Source organism: Pristiophorus japonicus, chromosome 19 (genome assembly GCF_044704955.1).
Source record: "Pristiophorus japonicus isolate sPriJap1 chromosome 19, sPriJap1.hap1, whole genome shotgun sequence".
NCBI lineage: Eukaryota > Metazoa > Chordata > Chondrichthyes > Pristiophoridae > Pristiophorus > Pristiophorus japonicus.
Window position 1 is genome coordinate 71197487 of NC_091995.1, and position 21359 is coordinate 71218845.

General features: G+C 51.5%; 1 protein-coding gene across 1 annotated transcript in view; it reads left to right on the top strand.

The window, feature by feature from the left end:
• The first annotated feature begins 17139 nt into the window (after nt 1-17139).
• Nucleotides 17140-21359, top strand: part of LOC139230263 (germ cell-specific gene 1-like protein) — a 34544-nt gene continuing 30324 nt past the window's right edge. The window contains exon 1 of the mRNA XM_070862093.1: nt 17140-17440. Within this exon, the coding sequence (XP_070718194.1) occupies nt 17140-17440 (301 nt within the window). The remainder of the gene's footprint in view (nt 17441-21359) is intronic.

Sequence of the window (21359 nt, forward strand, 5' to 3'; positions counted from 1 at the left end):
CCCCCAGTAACTAACTCCCCCAGTGACTAACTCCCCCAGTGACTAACTCCCCTTCTGACTAACTCACCCCAGTGACTAACTCCCCTAGTGACTAACTCCCCGAGTGAATAACTCCCTCAGTGACTAACTCCCCCAGTGACTAACTCCCCCAATGACTAACTCCCCTAGTCACTAACTCCCCCAGTGACGAACTCCCCTCGTCACTAACTCCCCCAGTGACTAACTCCCCTAGTCACTAACTCCCCCAGTGACTAACCCCCCTAGTCACTAACTCCCCCAGTGACTAACTCCCCCAATGACTAACTCCCCTAGTCACTAACTCCCCTAGTCACTAACTCCCCCAGTGACTAACTCCCCAAGTGAATAACTCCCCCAGTGATTAACTCCCCCAGTGACTAACTCCCCCAATGACTAACTCCCCTAGTGACTAACTCCCCCAATGACTAACTCCCCCAGTGACTAACTCTCCCAGTGACTAACTCTCCCAATGACTAACTCCCCTATTGACTAACACCCCCCAGTTATTAACACCCCTAGTGACTAATTCCCTCAGTGAATAACTCCCCCAGTGACTAACTCCCTCATGACTAACTCCTCTAGTGAGTAACTCTCCAAGTGACTAACTCCCCGAGTGACTAACACCCCCAGTGACTAACTCCCCCTGTGACTAACTCCCCCAATGACTAACTCCCTTAGTGACTAACTACCCCAGTGAGTAACTACCCTAGTGACTAACTCCCCCAGTGACTAACTCCCCCCAGTGTCTAACTCCCCCAGTGACTAACTCCCCTAGTCACGAACTCCCCCCAGTGACGAAGACCCCCAGTGACTAACACTCCTTGTGACTAACTCCCCCAGTGACTAACTCCCCCAGTGACGAACTCCCAAAGTGACGACATCCCGCAGTGACTAACTCCCCTCGTGAATATCTCCCCGATGACTAACTCGCCCTGTGACTAACTCCCCCAGTGACTAACTCCCCTAGTGACACTCCCCCAGTGACTAACTCCCCTCGTGACTCACTCCCCCAGTGACTAACTTCCCCCAGTGACTAAATCCCCTAGTGACTAACTCCCCTAGTGACTAACTCCCCTCGTGACTAACTCCCCCAGTGACTAACTCTCCCAGTGACTAACTCCCCTAGTGACTAACTCCCCTCGTGACTAACTCCCCCAGTGACGAACTCCCCTAGTGACTAACACCCCCCAGTTATTAACACCCCTAGTGACTAACTCCCCGAGTGAATAACTCCCCCAGTGACTAACTCCCTCATGACTAACTCCACCAATGACTAACTCCCTTAGTGACTAACTACCCCAGTGAGTAACTACCCTAGTGACTAACTCCCCCAGTGACTAACTCCCCCCAGTGTCTAACTCCCCCAGTGACTAACTCCCCTAGTCACGAACTCCCCCCAGTGACGAAGACCCCCAGTGACTATAACTCCTTGTGACTAACTCCCCCAGTGACTAACTCCCCCAGTGACTAACACTCCTTGTGACTAACTCCCCCAGTGACTAACTCCCCCAGTGACTAACTCCCCCGAGTGACTAACTCCCCCTCGTGACTAACTTTGACGAACTCACCCAGTGACTATCTCCCCCAATGACTAACTCCCTCATGACTAACTCCCCTCGTGACTAACTCCCGCAGTGACTAACTCCCCGAGTGACTAACTCCCCCTGTGACTAACTCCCCCCAATGACTAACTCCCCTTGTGACTAACTCCCCTACTGACTAACTCCCCGAGTGACTTACTCCCCTAGTGATTAACACCACCTAATGACTAACTCCCCCAGTGACTAATTCCCCAAGTGACTAAACTCCCTCAGTGACTAACTCCACCAGTGACTAACTCCCCCAGTGAATAACTCCCCCAGTGACTAACTCCCCCAGTGACTAACTCCTCCTAGGGACTAACTCCCCCAGTGACTAACACCCTCAGTGAATAACTCCCCAATGACTAACTCCCCCTGTGACTAACTTCCCCAGTGACTAATTCCCCGTAGTGACTCACTCCCCCAGTGACTAACTACCCCTAGTGACTAACTCCCCCAGTGACGAACTCCCCTAGTGAATAGTTCCCCTCGTGACTAACTCCTCCCAGGAATTTACTCCCCCAGTGACTAATTCACTTTGTGACTAACTCGCCCAGTGACTAAGTCCCCCAATGACTAACTCCCCTCGTGAATAACTCCCCCAGTAACTAACTCCCCCAGTGACTAACTCCCCCAGTGACTAACTCCCCTTCTGACTAACTCACCCCAGTGACTAACTCCCCGAGTGACTAATTCCCCGAGTGAATAACTCCCTCAGTGACTAACTCCCCCAGTGACTAACTCCCCCAATGACGAACTCCCCTAGTCACTAACTCCCCCAGTGACTAACTCCCCTAGTCACTAACTCCCCCAGTGACTAACCCCCCTAGTCACTAACTCCCCCAGTGACTAACTCCCCCAATGACTAACTCCCCTAGTCACTAACTCCCCCAGTGACTAACTCCCCAAGTGAATAACTCCCCCAGTGATTAACTCCCCCAGTGACTAACTCCCCCAATGACTAACTCCCCCAGTGACTAACTCTCCCAGTGACTAACTCCCCCAATGACTAACTCCCCTAGTGACTAACACCCCCCAGTTATTAACACCCCTAGTGACTAATTCCCTCAGTGAATAACTCCCCCAGTGACTAACTCCCTCATGACTAACTCCCCTAGTGAGTAACTCTCCAAGTGACTAACTCCCCGAGTGACTAACACCCCCAGTGACTAACTCCCCCTGTGACTAACTCCCCCAATGACTAACTCCCTTAGTGACTAACTACCCCAGTGAGTAACTACCCGAGTGACTAACTCCCCCAGTGACTAACTCCCCCCAGTGTCTAACTCCCCCAGTGACTAACTCCCCTAGTCACGAACTCCCCCCAGTGACGAAGACCCCCAGTGACTAACACTCCTTGTGACTAACTCCCCCAGTGACTAACTCCCCCAGTGACGAACTCCCAAAGTGACGACATCCCGCAGTGACTAACTCCCCTCGTGAATATCTCCCCGATGACTAACTCGCCCTGTGACTAACTCCCCCAGTGACTAACTCCCCTAGTGACACTCCCCCAGTGACTAACTCCCCTCGTGACTCACTCCCCCAGTGACTAACTTCCCCCAGTGACTAAATCCCCTAGTGACTAACTCCCCTAGTGACTAACTCCCCTCGTGACTAACTCCCCCAGTGACTAACTCTCCCAGTGACTAACTCCCCTAGTGACTAACTCCCCTCGTGACTAACTCCCCCAGTGACGAACTCCCCTAGTGACTAACACCCCCCAGTTATTAACACCCCTAGTGACTAACTCCCCGAGTGAATAACTCCACCAATGACTAACTCCCTTAGTGACTAACTACCCCAGTGAGTAACTACCCTAGTGACTAACTCCCCCAGTGACTAACTCCCCCCAGTGTCTAACTCCCCCAGTGACTAACTCCCCTAGTCACGAACTCCCCCCAGTGACGAAGACCCCCAGTGACTAACACTCCTTGTGACTAACTCCCCCAGTGACTAACTCCCCCAGTGACTAACACTCCTTGTGACTAACTCCCCCAGTGACTAACTCCCCCAGTGACTAACTCCCCCGAGTGACTAACTCCCCCTCGTGACTAACTTTGACTAACTCACCCAGTGACTATCTCCCCCAATGACTAACTCCCTCATGACTAACTCCCCTCGTGACTAACTCCCGCAGTGACTAACTCCCCGAGTGACTAACTCCCCCTGTGACTAACTCCCCCCAATGACTAACTCCCCTTGTGACTAACTCCCCTACTGACTAACTCCCCGAGTGACTTACTCCCCTAGTGATTAACACCACCTAATGACTAACTCCCCCAGTGACTAATTCCCCAAGTGACTAAACTCCCTCAGTGACTAACTCCACCAGTGACTAACTCCCCCAGTGAATAACTCCCCCAGTGACTAACTCCCCCAGTGACTAACTCCTCCTAGGGACTAACTCCCCCAGTGACTAACACCCTCAGTGAATAACTCCCCAATGACTAACTCCCCCTGTGACTAACTTCCCCAGTGACTAATTCCCCGTAGTGACTCACTCCCCCAGTGACTAACTACCCCTAGTGACTAACTCCCCCAGTGACGAACTCCCCTAGTGAATAGTTCCCCTTGTGACTAACTCCCCTCGTGACTAACTCCTCCCAGGAATTTACTCCCCCAGTGACTAATTCACTTTGTGACTAACTCGCCCAGTGACTAAGTCCCCAAATGACTAACTCCCCTCATGAATAACTCCCCCAGTAACTAACTCCCCCAGTGACTAACTCCCCCAGTGACTAACTCCCCTTCTGACTAACTCACCCCAGTGACTAACTCCCCTAGTGACTAATTCCCCGAGTGAATAACTCCCTCAGTGACTAACTCCCCCAGTGACTAACTCCCCCAATGACGAACTCCCCTAGTCACTAACTCCCCCAGTGACTAACTCCCCTAGTCACTAACTCCCCCAGTGACTAACCCCCCTAGTCACTAACTCCCCCAGTGACTAACTCCCCCAATGACTAACTCCCCTAGTCACTAACTCCCCCAGTGACTAACTCCCCAAGTGAATAACTCCCCCAGTGATTAACTCCCCCAGTGACTAACTCCCCCAATGACTAACTCCCCTAGTGACTAACTCCCCCAGTGAATAACTACTCCAGTGACTAACTCCCCAGTGACTAACTCCCCTAGTGACTAACTCCTCTCGTGACTAACTCCCCCAGTGACTAACTCCCCCAATGACTAACTACCCTAGTGACTAACACCCCCCAGTTATTAACACCCCTAGTGACTAACTCCCTCAGTGAATAACTCCCCCAGTGACTAACTCCCTCATGACTAACTCCCCTAGTGAGTAACTCTCCAAGTGACTAACTCCCCGAGTGACTAACACCCCCAATGACTAACTCCCTTAGTGACTAACTACCCCAGTGAGTAACTACCCTAGTGACTAACTCCCCCAGTGACTAACTCCCCCCAGTGTCTAACTCCCCCAGTGACTAACTCCCCTCGTGAATATCTCCCCGATGACTAACTCGGCCTGTGACTAACTCCCCCAGTGACTAACTCCCCTAGTCACGAACTCCCCCCAGTGATGAAGACCCCCAGTGACTAACACTCCTTGTGACTAACTCCCCCAGTGACTAACTCCCCCAGTGACGAACTCCCAAAGTGACGACATCCCGCAGTGACTAACTCCCCTCGTGAATATCTCCCCGATGACTAACTCGCCCTGTGACTAACTCCCCCAGTGACTAACTCCCCTAGTGACACTCCCCCAGTGACTAACTCCCCTCGTGACTCACTCCCCCAGTGACTAACTCCCCCCAGTGACTAAATCCCCTCGTGATTAACTCCCCCAGTGACTAATTCCCCTCGTGACTAACTCCCCCCAGTGACTAACACCCCTAGTGACTATCTCCCCAAGTGACTAACTCCCCTAGTGACTAACTCCCCTTCTGACTAACTCCCCCCAGTGACTAACTCCCCAGTGACTAACTCCCCGAGTGAATAACTCCCCTAGTCACTAACTCCCCCAGTGACTAACTCCCCTAGTCACTAACTCCCCCAGTGACTAACTCCCCAAGTGAATAACTCCCCCAGTGATTAACTCCCCCAGTGACTAACTCCCCCAGTGACTAAATCCCCTAGTGACTACCTCCCCTAGTGACTAACTCCCCCAGTGAATAACTACTCCAGTGACTAACTCCCCAGTGACTAACTCCCCTAGTGACTAACTCCCCTCGTGACTAACTCCCCCAGTGACTAACTCTCCCAGTGACTAACTCCCCCAGTGACTAACTCCCCTAGTGACTAACACCCCCCAGTTATTAACACCCCTAGTGACTAACTCACCGAGTGAATAACTCCCCCAGTGACTAACTCCCTCATGACTAACTCCCTTAGTGACTAACTACCCCAGTGAGTAACTACCCTAGTGACTAACTCCCCCAGTGACTAACTCCCCCCAGTGTCTAACTCCCCCAGTGACTAACTCCCCTAGTCACGAACTCCCCCCAGTGACGAAGACCCCCAGTGACTAACACTCCTTGTGACTAACTCCCCCAGTGACTAACTCCCCCTCGTGACTAACTCCCCCTCGTGACTAACTCCCCTAGTGACTAACTTTGACTAACTCACCCAGTGACTATCTCCCCCAATGACTAACTCCCTCATGACTAACTCCCCTAGTGACTAACTCCCCCAGTGACTAACTCCTCCCAATGACTCACTCCCCTTGTGACTAACTCCCCTACTGACTAACTCCCCGAGTGACTTACTCCCCTAGTGATTAACACCACCTAATGACTAACTCCCCCCAGTGACTAATTCCCCAAGTGACTAAACTCCCTCAGTGACTAACTCCACCAGTGACTAACTCCCCCAGTGAATAACTCCCCCAGTGACTAACTCCCCCAGTGACTAACTCCTCCTAGGGACTAACTCCCCCAGTGACTAACACCCTCAGTGAATAACTCCCCAATGACTAACTCCCCCTGTGACTAACTTCCCCAGTGACTAATTCCCCGTAGTGACTCACTCCCCCAGTGACTAACTACCCCTAGTGACTAACTCCCCCAGTGACGAACTCCCCTAGTGAATAGTTCCCCTTGTGACTAACTCCCCTCGTGACTAACTCCTCCCAGGAATTTACTCCCCCAGTGACTAATTCACTTTGTGACTAACTCGCCCAGTGACTAAGTCCCCCAATGACTAACTCCCATCGTGAATAACTCCCCCAGTAACTAACTCCCCCAGTGACTAACTCCCCCAGTGACTAACTCCCCTTCTGACTAACTCCCCCCAGTGACTAACTCCCCTAGTGACTAACTCCCCGAGTGAATAACTCCCTCAGTGATTAACTCCCCCAGTGACTAACTCCCCCAATGACTAACTCCCCTAGTCACTAACTCCCCCAGTGACTAACTCCCCTAGTCACGAACTCCCCCAGTGACTAACTCCCCTAGTCACTAACTCCCCCAGTGACTAACTCCCCCAATGACTAACTCCCCTAGTCACTAACTCCCCCAGTGACTAACTCCCCTAGTCACTAACTCCCCCAGTGACTAACTCCCCTAGTGACTAACTCCCCTCGTGACTAACTCCCCCAGTGACTAACTCTCCCAGTGACTAACTCCCCTAGTGACTAACTCCCCTCGTGACTAACTCCCCCAGTGACGAACTCCCCTAGTGACAAACACCCCCCAGTTATTAACACCCCTAGTGACTAACTCCCCGAGTGAATAACTCCCCCAGTGCCTAACTCCCTCATGACTAATTCCCCCAATGACTAACTCCCTTAGTGACGAACTACCCCAGTGAGTAACTACCCTAGTGACTAACTCCCCCAGTGACTAACTCCCCCCAGTGTCTAACTCCCCCAGTGACTAACTCCCCTAGTCACGAACTCCCCCCAGTGACGAAGACCCCCAGTGACTAATACTCCTTGTGACTAACTCCCCCAGTGACTAACACTCCTTGTGACTAACTCCCCCAGTGACTAACTCCCCCAGTGATTAACTCCCCCTCGTGACTAACTCCCCTAGTGACTAACTTTGACTAACTCACCCAGTGACTAACTCCCCCTGTGACTAACTCCCCCCAATGACTAACTCCCCTTGTGACTAACTCCCCTACTGACTAACTCCCCGAGTGACTTACTCCCCTAGTGATTAACACCACCTAATGACTAACTCCCCCAGTGACTAATTCCCCAAGTGACTAAACTCCCTCAGTGACTAACTCCACCAGTGACTAACTCCCCCAGTGAATAACTCCCCCAGTGACTAACTCCCCCAGTGAATAACTCCCCCAGTGACTAACTCCCCCAGTGACTAACTCCTCCTATGGACTAACTCCCCCAGTGACTAACACCCTCAGTGAATAACTCCCCAATGACTAACTCCCCCTGTGACTAACTTCCCCAGTGACTAATTCCCCGGAGTGACTCACTCCCCCAGTGACTAACTACCCCTAGTGACTAACTCCCCCAGTGACGAACTCCCCTAGTGAATAGTTCCCCTTGTGACTAACTCCCCTCGTGACTAACTCCTCCCAGGAATTTACTCCCCCAGTGACTAATTCACTTTGTGACTAACTCGCCCAGTGACTAAGTCCCCCAATGACTAACTCCCCTCGTGAATAACTCCCCCAGTAACTAACTCCCCCAGTGACTAACTCCCCCAGTGACTAACTCCCCTTCTGACTAACTCACCCCAGTGACTAACTCCCCTAGTGACTAATTCCCCGAGTGAATAACTCCCTCAGTGACTAACTCCCCCAGTGACTAACTCCCCCAATGACGAACTCCCCTAGTCACTAACTCCCCCAGTGACTAACTCCCCTAGTCACCAACTCCCCCAGTGACTAACCCCTCTAGTCACTAACTCCCCCAGTGACTAACTCCCCCAATGACTAACTCCCCTAGTCACTAACTCCCCCAGTGACTAACTCCCCAAGTGAATAACTCCCCCAGTGATTAACTCCCCCAGTGACTAACTCCCCCAATGACTAACTCCCCTAGTGACTAACTCCCCCAGTGAATAACTACTCCAGTGACTAACTCCCTAGTGACTAACTCCCCTAGTGACTAACTCCTCTCGTGACTAACTCCCCCAGTGACTAACTCCCCCAATGACTAACTACCCTAGTGACTAACACCCCCCAGTTATTAACACCCCTAGTGACAAACTCCCTCAGTGAATAACTCCCCCAGTGACTAACTCCCTCATGACTAACTCCCCTAGTGAGTAACTCTCCAAGTGACTAACTCCCCGAGTGACTAACACCCCCAATGACTAACTCCCTTAGTGACTAACTACCCCAATGAGTAACTACCCTAGTGACTAACTCCCCCAGTGACTAACTCCCCCCAGTGTCTAACTCCCCCAGTGACTAACTCCCCTCGTGAATATCTCCCCGATGACTAACTCGGCCTGTGACTAACTCCCCCAGTGACTAACTCCCCTAGTCACGAACTCCCCCCAGTGATGAAGACCCCCAGTGACTAACACTCCTTGTGACTAACTCCCCCAGTGACTAACTCCCCCAGTGACGAACTCCCAAAGTGACGACATCCCGCAGTGACTAACTCCCCTCGTGAATATCTCCCCGATGACTAACTCGCCCTGTGACTAACTCCCCCAGTGACTAACTCCCCTCGTGACTCACTCCCCCAGTGACTAACTCCCCCCAGTGACTAAATCCCCTCGTGATTAACTCCCCCAGTGACTAATTCCCCTCGTGACTAACTCCCCCCAGTGACTAACACCCCTAGTGACTATCTCCCCAAGTGACTAACTCCCCTAGTGACTAACTCCCCTTCTGACTAACTCCCCCCAGTGACTAACTCCCCAGTGACTAACTCCCCGAGTGAATAACTCCCCTAGTCACTAACTCCCCCAGTGACTAACTCCCCTAGTCACTAACTCCCCCAGTGACTAACTCCCCAAGTGAATAACTCCCCCAGTGACTAACTCCCCCAGTGACTAAATCCCCTAGTGACTACCTCCCCTAGTGACTAACTCCCCCAGTGAATAACTACTCCAGTGACTAACTCCCCAGTGACTAACTCGCCCTCGTGATTAACTCCCCCTAGTGACTAACTCCCCCAGTGACTAACTCCCCCTCGTGACTAACGCCCCCCAGTGACTAACTCCCCCAGTGACTAACTCCCCCAGTGACTAACGCCCCCCAGTGACTAACTCCCCCAGTGACTAACGCCCCCCAGTGACTAACTCGCCCTCGTGACGAACTCCCCCCAGTGACTAACTCCCCCTTGGTGACTAACTCCCCTCGTGACTAACTCCCCGAGTGACTAACTCCCCTCGTGACGAACTCCCCCCAGTGACTAACTCCCCCAGTGCCTAACACCCCCAGTGACTAACGCCCCGTCGTGTCTAACTCCCCCAGTGACTAACTCCACCGAGTGACTCACTCCCCTAGTGACTAACTCCCCCAATGATTAACTCGCCTAGTCACGAATTCCCCTTGTGACTAACTCCCCCAGTGGCTAACTCCCCTAGTGACTAACTCCCCCGGTGGCTAACTTCCCTAGTGACTAACTCCCCTTGTGACTAACTTACCCAGTGACTAACTCCCCTCGTGACTAAATCCCCCAGTGACTAACTCCTCCAGTGATGAACTCCCCCCAGTGATGAACTCCCCCCTGGTGACTAACTCCCCTCGTGACTAACTTACCCAGTGACTAACTCCCCCAGTGACTAACTCCCATAGTGACGAACTCCAAATAGTGACTAACTCCGCCCAGTGATTTACTCCCCTCGTGAATAACTCCCCCAGTGACTCACTCCAGCAACTCACTAACTCCTCTAGTGACGAACTCCCCCAGTGACTAACTCCCCGACTGACTAACTTACCCAGTGACTAACTCCCCTCGTGACTAACTCCCCCAGTGCCGAACTGCCCGAGTGACTAACTCCAAATAGTGACGAACTCCCCCCAGTGACTAACTCCCCCAGTGACTAACTCTCCCAGTGACTAACTCCCCTACTGACTAACTCTCCGCGTGACTAACTCCCCTAGTGACTAATTCCCCCGGTGACTAACTTCTCCAGTGACTAACGCCCCCCAGTGACTAACTCCCCCAGTGACTAACTCCCCCTCGTGACTAACTCCCCCAGTGACTAACTCCCCCTCGTGACTAACTCCCCCAGTGACTATAACTCCCCCTCGTGACTAACTCCCCCAGTGACTAACTCCCCCAGTGACTAACTCCCCCTCGTGACTAGCTCTCCCAGTGACTAACTCCTCCTCGTGACTAACGCCCCTCGTGACTAACTTACCCAGTGACTAACTCCCCTCGTGACTAACTCACCCCAGTGACGAACTCCGCCCAGTGACTAACTCCCCCCTCGTGACTAAATCCCCCAGTGACTAACTCTCCCAGTGACTAACTCCCCCAGTGACTAACTCGCCCTCGTGATTAACTCCCCCAGTGACTAACTCCCCCAGTGACTAACTCCCCCAGTGACTAACTCCCTGAGTGACTAACTCGCCCTCGTGATTAACTCCCCCAGTGACTAACTCCCCCAGTGACTAACTCCCCCAGTGACTAACTCCCTGAGTGACTAACTCGCCCTCGTGATTAACTCCCCCAGTGACTAACTCCCCCAGTGACTAACTCCCCCAGTGACTAACTCCCCCAGTGACTAACTCGCCCTCGTGATTAACTCCCCCAGTGACTAACTCCCCCAGTGACTAACTCCCTGAGTGACTAACTCCCCCTAGTGACTAACTCCCCCAGTGACTAACTCCCCCTCGTGACTAACGCCCCCCAGTGACTAACTCCCCCAGTGACTAACTCCCCCAGTGATTAACTCCCCCAGTGACTGACTCCCCCAGTGACTAACTCGCCCTCGTGACGAACTCCCCCCAGTGACTAACTCCCCCTTGGTGACTAACTCCCCTCGTGACTAACTCCCCGAGTGACTAACTCCCCCAGTGCCTAACTCCCCCAGTGACTAATGCCCCGTCGTGTCTAACTCCCCCAGTGACTAACTCCACCGAGTGACTAACTCTCCCTAGTGACTAACTCCCCCAGTGACTAACTCGCCTAGTCACTCACTCCCTTAGTGACTAACTCCCCCAATGATTAACTCGCCTAGTCACGAACTCCCCTTGTGACTAACTCCCCCAGTGGCTAACTCCCCTCGTGACTAACTCCCCCGGTGGCTAACTTCCCTAGTGACTAACTCCCCATGTGACTAACTCCCTCCAGTGACTAACTCCCCCCAGTGACTAACTCCCCCTCGTGACTAACTCCCCCAGTGATTAACTCCTCCTCGTGACTAACGCCCCCCAGTGACTAACTCCCCGAGTGACTAACTCCCCCAGTGACTAACTCCCCGAGTGACTAACTCCCCTCGTGACTAACTCCCCCAGTGATTAACTCCTCCTCGTGACTAACGCCCCCCAGTGACTAACTCCCCGAGTGACTAACTCCCCCAGTGCCTAACTCCTCCAGTGACTAACACCCCCTAGTGTCTAACTCCCCCAGTGACTAACTCCACCGAGTGACTAACTCTCCCTAGTGACTAACTCCCCCAGTGACTAACTCGCCTAGTCACTAACTCCCCTTGTGACTAACTCCCCCAGTGGCTAACTCCCCCAGTGACTAACTCCCCCAGTGACTAACTCCCCCAGTGACTAACTCCCCCTCGTGACTAACTCCCCCAGTGACTAACCCCCCCAGTTACTAACGCCCCCCAGTGACTAACTCCCCGAGTGACTAACTCGCCTAGTCACTCACTCCCCTAGTGACTAACTCCCCCAATGATTAACTCGCCTAGTCACGAACTCCCCTTGTGACTAACTCCCCCAGTGGCTAACTCCCCTCGTGACTAACTCCCCCGGTGGCTAACTTCCCTAGTGACTAACTCCCCATGTGACTAACTCCCTCCAGTGACTAACTCCCCCCAGTGACTAACTCCCCCTCGTGACTAACTCCCCCAGTGATTAACTCCTCCTCGTGACTAACGCCCCCCAGTGACTAACTCCCCGAGTGACTAACTCCCCCAGTGACTAACTCCCCGAGTGACTAACTCCCCTCGTGACTAACTCCCCCAGTGATTAACTCCTCCTCGTGACTAACGCCCCCCAGTGACTAACTCCCCGAGTGACTAACTCCCCCAGTGCCTAACTCCTCCAGTGACTAACACCCCCTAGTGTCTAACTCCCCCAGTGACTAACTCCACCGAGTGACTAACTCTCCCTAGTGACTAACTCCCCCAGTGACTAACTCGCCTAGTCACTAACTCCCCTTGTGACTAACTCCCCCAGTGGCTAACTCCCCCAGTGACTAACTCCCCCAGTGACTAACTCCCCCAGTGACTAACTCCCCCTCGTGACTAACTCCCCCAGTGACTAACCCCCCCAGTTACTAACGCCCCCCAGTGACTAACTCCCCGAGTGACTAACTCCCCCAGTGACTAACTCCCCCAGTGACTAACGCCCCCTAGTGTCTACCTCCCCCAGTGACTAACTCCACCGAGTGACTAACTCTCCCTAGTGACTAACTCCCCCAGTGACTAACTCGCCTAGTCACTCACTCCCCTAGTGACTAACTCCCCCAATGATTAACTCGCCTAGTCACTAACTCCCCTTGTGACTAACTCCCCCAGTGGCTAACTTCCCTAGTGACTAACTCCCCATGTGACTAACTCCCCCAGTGACTAACTCCCCCAGTGACTAACTCCCCCTAGTGTCTCACTTCCCATGTGACTAACATACCAGTGACTAACTCCCCCCAGTGACTAACTCCCCTAGTCACTAACTCCCCCAGTGACTAACTCCCCCAGTGACTAACTCCCCTAGTCACTAACTCCCCCTAGTGACTAACTCCCCCAGTGACTAACTCCCCCCAGTGACTAACTCCCCCCAGTGACTAACTCCCCTAGTCACTAACTCCCCCCAGTGACTAACTCCCCCAGTGACTAACTCCCCCCAGTGACTAACTCCCCCCAGTGACTAACTCCCCCAGTGACTAAATCCCCCTAGTGTCTCACTCCCCCAGTGACTAACTCCCCCAGTGTCTCACTCCCCCAGTGACTAACTCCCCTAGTCACTAACTCCCCCAGTGACTAACTCCGCCCAGTGACTAACTCCCCCAGTGACTAAATCCCCCTAGTGTCTCACTCCCCCAGTGACTAACTCCCCCAGTGACTAACTCCCCCAGTGACTAACGCCCCGAGTCACTAACTCCCCCAATGACTAACTCCCCCCAGTGACTAACTCCCCCCAGTGACTAAATCCCCCCAGTGACTAACTCCCCCAGTGACTAAATCCCCCAGTGTCTCACTTCCCCAGTGACTAATTCCCCTAGTCACTAACTCCCCCAGTGACTTACTCCCCCAGTGACTAACTCCCCCTAGTGTCTCACACCCCCAGTGACTAACTCCCCCAGTGACTTACTCCCCCAGTGACTAACTCCCCCTAGTGTCTCACACCCCCAGTGACTAACTCCCCCAGTGACTTACTCCCCCAGTGACTAAATCCCCCAGTGACTAACTCCCCTAGTCACTAACTCCCCTAGTCACTAACTTCCCCAGTGACTAACTCCCCCAGTGACTAACTCCCCCAGTGACTAACACCCCTAGTCACTAACTCCCCCAGTGACTAACACCCCTAGCCACCGCCCCCCCCCCCTTCCATAATGCACCTTTGAACATAAGAATTATGAGCCCGCTCCACCATTCAATGAGATCGTGGCTGCACTTCGACCTCAACTCCACTTGCCTGCACTATCCCCGTATCCCTTGATTCCCTTAATATCCAAAACTCTATCGATCTCTGTCTTGGATTTACTCAAAGACTGAGCCTACACAACCCTCTGAGGTAAATAATTGCAAAGATTCACCACCCTCTGAGTGAGGAAGTTTCTCTCATCTCAGTCCTAAACGGCCGACCCCTTATTCTGAGACTGTGACCCTGGTTCTAGACTGTCCAGCCCGGGGAAACATCCTTCCTGCCTCTACCCTGTCGAGCCGTGTACGAATTTTATATGTTTCAATGAGATCACCTCTCATTCTTCTAAACTGTAGAGAATATAGGCCAAGTCTACTCAATCTCTCCTCATAGGACAAGAAAGATGAATGGGAATTAGTGACTCGGAAACCCTTCTCCAGTGAGTATTCCCCTTATGCTGTCTGCCCCCCCCCCCATAAACCACTGTGATTGGGGAACCCCTCCCTCGTGGGTAACATCAGTTTGGAGTAGAGAAGGTCCCAGTTCCGATCCCTGTCGGTGCTGTGTTAGCTGGGGTAGAACTCAGCGCATTGTAAGACGTGGAGTACAGAACAGGGAAAGGAAGGTTAAGCAGTGAGATGTGAATTGGGGCAGCGATGGTGAAGTACAGAACATGTACAGGGCAACCTGGAGAACCAGCAACAGCCGAGTGTGACAGGAACGTATTTCTGTTTGCCTTCGATTATTGATTTTGATTATTTGATGACGGAACCGATCGCGAGGGATTAAACACCTCAGTTCACCTTGAAATGACCTAGGCATCTCGCAGAAGAATGAGAGGTGATCTTATCGAAACGAATAAGATTATGAGGGGGCTTGACAAGGTTGATGCAGAGAGGATGTTTCCACTGATGGGGGAGACTAGAACTAGGGGGCATGATCTTAGAATAAGGGGCCGCCAAAACAGATGAGGAGAAATTTCTTCTCTCAGAGGGTTGTAAATCTGTGGAATTCACCGCCTCAGAGAGCTGTGGAAGCTGGGACATTGAATAAATTTAAGACAGAAGTAGACAGTTTCTTAAACGATAAGGGGATTAGAGGTTATGGGGAGCGGGCAGGGAAGTGGACCCGAGTCCATGATCGGATCAGCCATGATCTTATTGAATGGTGGAACAGGCTCGAGGGGCCGTATGGCCTACTCCTGCTCTTATTTCTTATGTTCTTAAGTTCTTATGAAGGACAACTAAACCTGAATGACTTATCTTACAGGTGGTTGCTGATGTTTAATGCGATGTCATTCCACTATTTAAGAAGGGTAGGATAAATAAACTAGGAAGTTATCAGCCGATCAGTCTGTTGTGGGGAAGTTACCAGAATCTATTATTAGCGACAGAATGATTGCACAGTTGGACAATTATGAGCTGATCAGCGCCAGCGTGGATTTGCAAAGGGCAAAACACGTCTAACGAACCTAGTTGAATTTTTTGGAGGAGGTCACGAATGTGGCAGATAAAGGAGTGTCCATGGATGTTATTTATATGGGTTGAGAAGTGCGAAAAATATAAGCACCTCACGCCCCAAATTTTTACATGGACTTCCAGAAGGCATTCCACAAGGTTCCACATGAGAGACTGTTAACAAACATGAAAGAACATGGAATTGGAGGCAACCTATTGACATGGTAGGGATTGGTTCAGGAGTAGGAATCAGAGAGTAGAGATAATGGCTTTGTACTCCAATTGGCAGAATGTGTCTGGTGATGTCCCCCAGGGATCAGTACTGGGGCCTCAGCTTGTCACTATATTTGTCAATGACTTGAATGGAGCAATAGAGAGCTGGATATCCAAGTGTGCTGATGACACCAAGTTAGGTGACACGGTGAATAGTGTAGATGGGAGCAGAAAGTTGCAAAGGGGACATCGAGAGATTCAGTGAGTGGGCAAAGCTGTGGCAGATGCAGTTCAATGTGGGGAAGGGCGATGTCATCCACTTCGGCCCTGAGCAAGATCGATCAGAGTATTTTCTAAATGGTGAGAAGCAGGAACTATGGAGGTGAAGAGAGATTGAGGGCCCCAATTCCAGAAGACAGTGTAACAGCTAGTGGAAAGGTACAAAATAATTAACAAGGTCAATAGAATGTTAAACTTCACCTCAAGGGGGCTGCAATACAAAGGTGTGGAAGTTGTACCACAGTTATGGCTCTGGTCATCTGGAGAGCTGTGTTCAGTCTGGGCTCCGTCCCTCAGGCCTCGGAGAGGGAACAGCGCAGATTCACCAGAATGGTACTGGGGATAAAAGGGTTAAATTGTGACCTCAGAACATTCTAAAGTGCTTTTCAGCCAAGGACACATTTGGAGTGTAGTCACTGCTGTAATGTAGGAAATGCAGCAGCTAATTCACGCACAGCAAACTCCCACAAACAGCAATGTGATAATCTGTTTATTAGTGATGTTGATTGAGGGATAAATATTGGCCAGGACAACGGGGATAACTCCCCTGCTCTTCTTCGAAATAGTGCCATGAGATCGTTTACATCCATCTGAGAGAGCAGACGGGGCCTCAGTTTAACGTCTCATCTGAAAGACGGCACCTCCGACAGTGCAGCACTCCCTCAGCACTGCACTGGTTTATGGGTTCAAGTTGCTAGAGTGGGGTTTGAACCCAAGACCTTTTGCCTGAGGGGTGAGAGGGCAATCACTGAGCCCTAGAATTGCCAGGCACTAATTCAGGGAATGTCTCCGAATTACACACTCATCTAATATGAAGCCCCGAGGCATAAAGTAAGGGACTGTGTATAAATGGCCGTACGCTCGGACTTTGGTGGATGGACTGTGATTTGATGCTCCTGACCCAGGCTGTGTGTGTGTGTGTGTGTGTTGCAGGGCACACAATGGCTTGGTTGTCCATGAACCGTGACAAGGTATCCTTCGTGCTGAACTTCCTCGCTGTGAGTCTGTCGGCCACGTCCCTGATCAGCACCTACTGGTGTGTGGGGACGCAGAAAGTGCCGAAGCCACTGTGCACCCAGCTCAGGACCACGTACTGTACCATTTCACCAGACGTGGAGGGCGGGGAGAACGCCAGCGCGGGAAGCCGTGAGTACAGCTGGGAAATGGGCGATGACCGCTTCACCTTCCGAACATTCCACACCGGAATCTGGATCTCGTGCGAGGAGAACATCACGGGCACAGGTCAGAATGTTTCCATTCCGTTTTACACATTGATTGCAGGCCGGCATTCCATGGCGCGAATCACTTATCTCAGGATTTCCGTCTCTGGTTCGAGGCATTCCAGGAGGCTTGATCACGTGATGCTCCGACCACATGACATTTGACCATGTGATGCCCGATCACGTGACCCAATTCCCCAGACACCCCATTCCCCAGACTTCCAGTTCTGCTCCCCCCCACACCCCCGATTCCTGACACCAGCTGATCATCATGTGGTGACACCGGTGGGAACCCAACACTTGACTTGAGCACCTAATCCAGTGCAGTACTGGGGGAGTGCAGCACTGTCGGAGGGGCAGTACTGGGGGAGCGCTGCACTGTCGGAGGGGTAGTACTGAGGGAGCGCTGCACTGTCGGAGGGGAAGTACTGAGGGAGTGCAGCACTGTCGGAGGGGCAGTACTGAGGGAGTGCCGCACTGTTGTAGGGGCAGTACTGAGGGAGTGCTGCACTGTCGGAGGGGCAGTACTGAGGGAGCACCGCACTGTTGGAGGGAATCTACTGAGGGAGCGCTGCACTGTTGGAGGTGCCGTCTTTCGGTTGAGACATTTAACTGAGGCCCCGTCTGCTCTCTCGGGTGAACGTAAAAGATCCTATGACACTATTGAAAACAGAGCAGGGGAGCTATCCTCAGGTGTCCTGGCCAATATTTATCCTTCAACCAACACCATTAAAACAGATTATCTGGTCATTATCACATTGCTGTTTGTGGGAGCTTGCTTTGCGCAAATTGGCTGCTGCGTTTCCCACAGTACCACAGTGACTACACCGCTTTGGGGTGTCCTGAGGTGAAAGTTGCTATATAAATGTAAGTTTTGTTAGTTTCTCCCTCAATGATTCTGGCGAGTCAGAAACCGAAGGGCCATTAAAGGCTGAGATGTGACCTCCAGATCAAACAGACGAGTTATTGACAGTGGTGCATTCTGAAGTGATTTAACGTGGAGGTTCACTGGCCCTCGGGCACGCAGTCAGTCCGTTGTGAAAGATTGTAGCCGTGTTACTCAGGATGCTCGCTGGTCACTGGGTGAACAAGTTGGTCCAGGCAGTAAATCCCAGCACTATCACCCAGAATCTGCCCCCGTTCCCCCGAGTCAATTTGCCCCAGGGTCTGTACATAAATGAATCGCTTTGTATTGAATAAAAAGTTCGATTCCACAGAAACAGGCCAGTTGGTCCAACTAGTCCATGCCCGTGTTTATGGTCCAAATGAGCCTCCTCTCTCCTTACCTCATCTTACCCTGTCCCCATCTCCTTCAACTCCCTCGCCCTCGTGCACTTATCTGGCTTCCCCTTAAATACCTCGATGCTATCCGCTTCAACCACTCCAGGTTTCCAACATTAAGTCAGTGTTTAGGCGATTAAGTGATTTTATCTTTCATAGAGAATGGAAAAAGGCTTACATAAAATGAGAAGATTAATATCTGGGTCACATGGTTCCAAGTAAAGATTAATAAGCAAACTGCTAATCTGAAATGAAAATGGAAAATGCTGGAAAGCCACAGCGGGTCCGCACAGCGCACATGCAGAGAATTGAGACCCTTCATCGGAAAGAAGAAAGAAAGACTTGCATTTATATAGTGCCTTTCACGACCACCGGACGTCTCAAAGCGCTTTACAGCCAATGAAGTACTTTTTGGAGTGGAGTCACTGTTGTACTGTGGGAAACGCAGCGGCCAATTTGTGCACAGCAAGCTCCCACAAACAGCAATGTGACAATGACCAGATAATCTGTTTTTAGTGATGTTGGTTGAGGGATAAATATTGGCCCCAGGACACCGGGGATAACTCCCCTGCTCTTCTTTGAAATAGTGCCATGGGATCTTTTACGTCCACCTGAGAGAGCAGACAGGCCTGGGTTTAACGTCTCATCCGAAAGGCGGCACCTCCGACAGTGCAGCACTCCGTCAGCACTGCATTGGGAGTGTCAGCCTAGCTTTTTGTGCTCAAGTCTCTGGAGTGGGACTTGAACCCACGACCTTCTGACTCAGAGGCGAGTGTGCCACAGCTGAAGCTGACTGAGTTCAGACTGAGCAGTGGCTGGTAAACAAAGCCCTTGATCGAACAGAACAACTGCTGGCGGAGGTGAAGAATCGGGGTCGCTGGCTCCCGTCACAGATAGGTCATCGTGGGCAGAATGTCCGACAGTCTTGATAGAAAAGCTGGAAAGAGGTGAAAGGTGCTGGGAGATCCCAGTGAGGCAAAGGAGAGGCATCAAATGAGGAACAAGCACAAAGAGGAAGTGGCCAAGAGAATGGGAGCAATGTACCCCTGAGCCTGTTGTTAAACTCGGTATGGATCTGGTGTGCCTCCTCTGAACCTTTCCCAAAGCCTCAATATCTCCCACCACCCGAGATAACCAAAACAGTACACTATTCTGGATGGGGCCTAACCGAGGTCTTGTACAGGGACATGATGGTGCTCTGTGTTTTAGACTGGATTATCCTAATAACCCTACTTGCCTTCACTATTTCGCCTCTCGGCAGTGATGGTGAACCGTTACACACTCACACACTGCAATGCCCTGGGTCTTTCCCCACTCAACTGTGATCTGTAGGGCGGACTTAAACGGAGTGGACGTAAGCAGAGTGGTTTATTTGGAAAGAGTGGGAATTCAGAGAAGAGGGGGACGATTAAAATCAATTCAAAAAGTAAACATAGATAAGTGATATTTCTAATCTAAAAAACCTCATGAATTAAATCAGCTGATTGCTGAGTTTTGCTAAGTTTTAGAGTTTATTTCTGCTCGATATTTCCAAGTCTATTAACTATAGGCCTGGCAGGGCAGGTCAGTCCTGAGGAGAACACATCCTGTGGCATGTGGGAAGTCCTGGATGCTTCACACAGCCGGGATGACCACGTGTGCTGGAGGTGTCTTAACCGATAAGGGAATAAAGGGTTATGGGGAGCGGGCAGGAAAGTGGACCTGAGTCCATGATTGGATCAGCCATGATCTTATTAAATGCCGGAGCAGGCTCGAGGGGCCATATATCCTATTCCTGTTCCTATATCTTATGTTCTCATGTAGGTGTCTACAACTGCAGCAACTCAAAGCTCCGCGGTTCGGAGCTTGAGCGGCGGCTGGAGTCACTGTGCTGCATCCGCGAGAATTTCGTTGGATAGCACGTTTCAGGCGGTGGTCTTCCCGCAGCTTAAGAGTGTGCAGGCAGAGAGGAAGTGGATGACCACCAGACAGAAGAAGAGTACTAGGCAGGTAGTGCAGGAGTCTCCTGAGGGGGTACAGAGACGATTCACGAGGCTGATTCCGGAGATGAGGGGTTACCTTATGATGATAGATTGAGTAGACTGGGTCTTTACTCGTTGGAATTCAGAAGGATGAGGGGTGATCTTATAGAAACATTTAAAATCATGAAAGGGATAGACAAGATAGAGGCAGAGAGGTTGTTTCCACTGGTCGGGGAGACTAGAACTAGGGGGCACAGCCTCAAAATACGGGGGAGCCAATTTAAAACCGAGTTGAGAAGGAATTTCTTCTCCCAGAGGGTTGTGAATCTGTGGAATTCTCTGCCCAAGGAAGCAGTTGAGGCTAGCTCATTGAATGTATTCAAATCACAGATAGATAGATTTTTAACCAATAAGGGAATTAAGGGTTACGGGGAGCGGGCGGGTAAGTGGAGCTGAGTCCACGGCCAGATCAGCCATGATCTTGTTGAATGGCGGAGCAGGCTCGAGGGGCTAGATGGCCTAATCTTGTTCCTAATTCTTATGTTCTTATCCTCCTCGCAGCTCACACTGCCACCCAACTTAGTGTCATCCGCAAATTTGGAGATACTACCTTTAATCCCCTTGTCTAAGTCATTAATGTACAATGTAAACAGCTGGGGCCCCAGCACAGAACCTTGCGGCACCCCACTGGTCACTGCC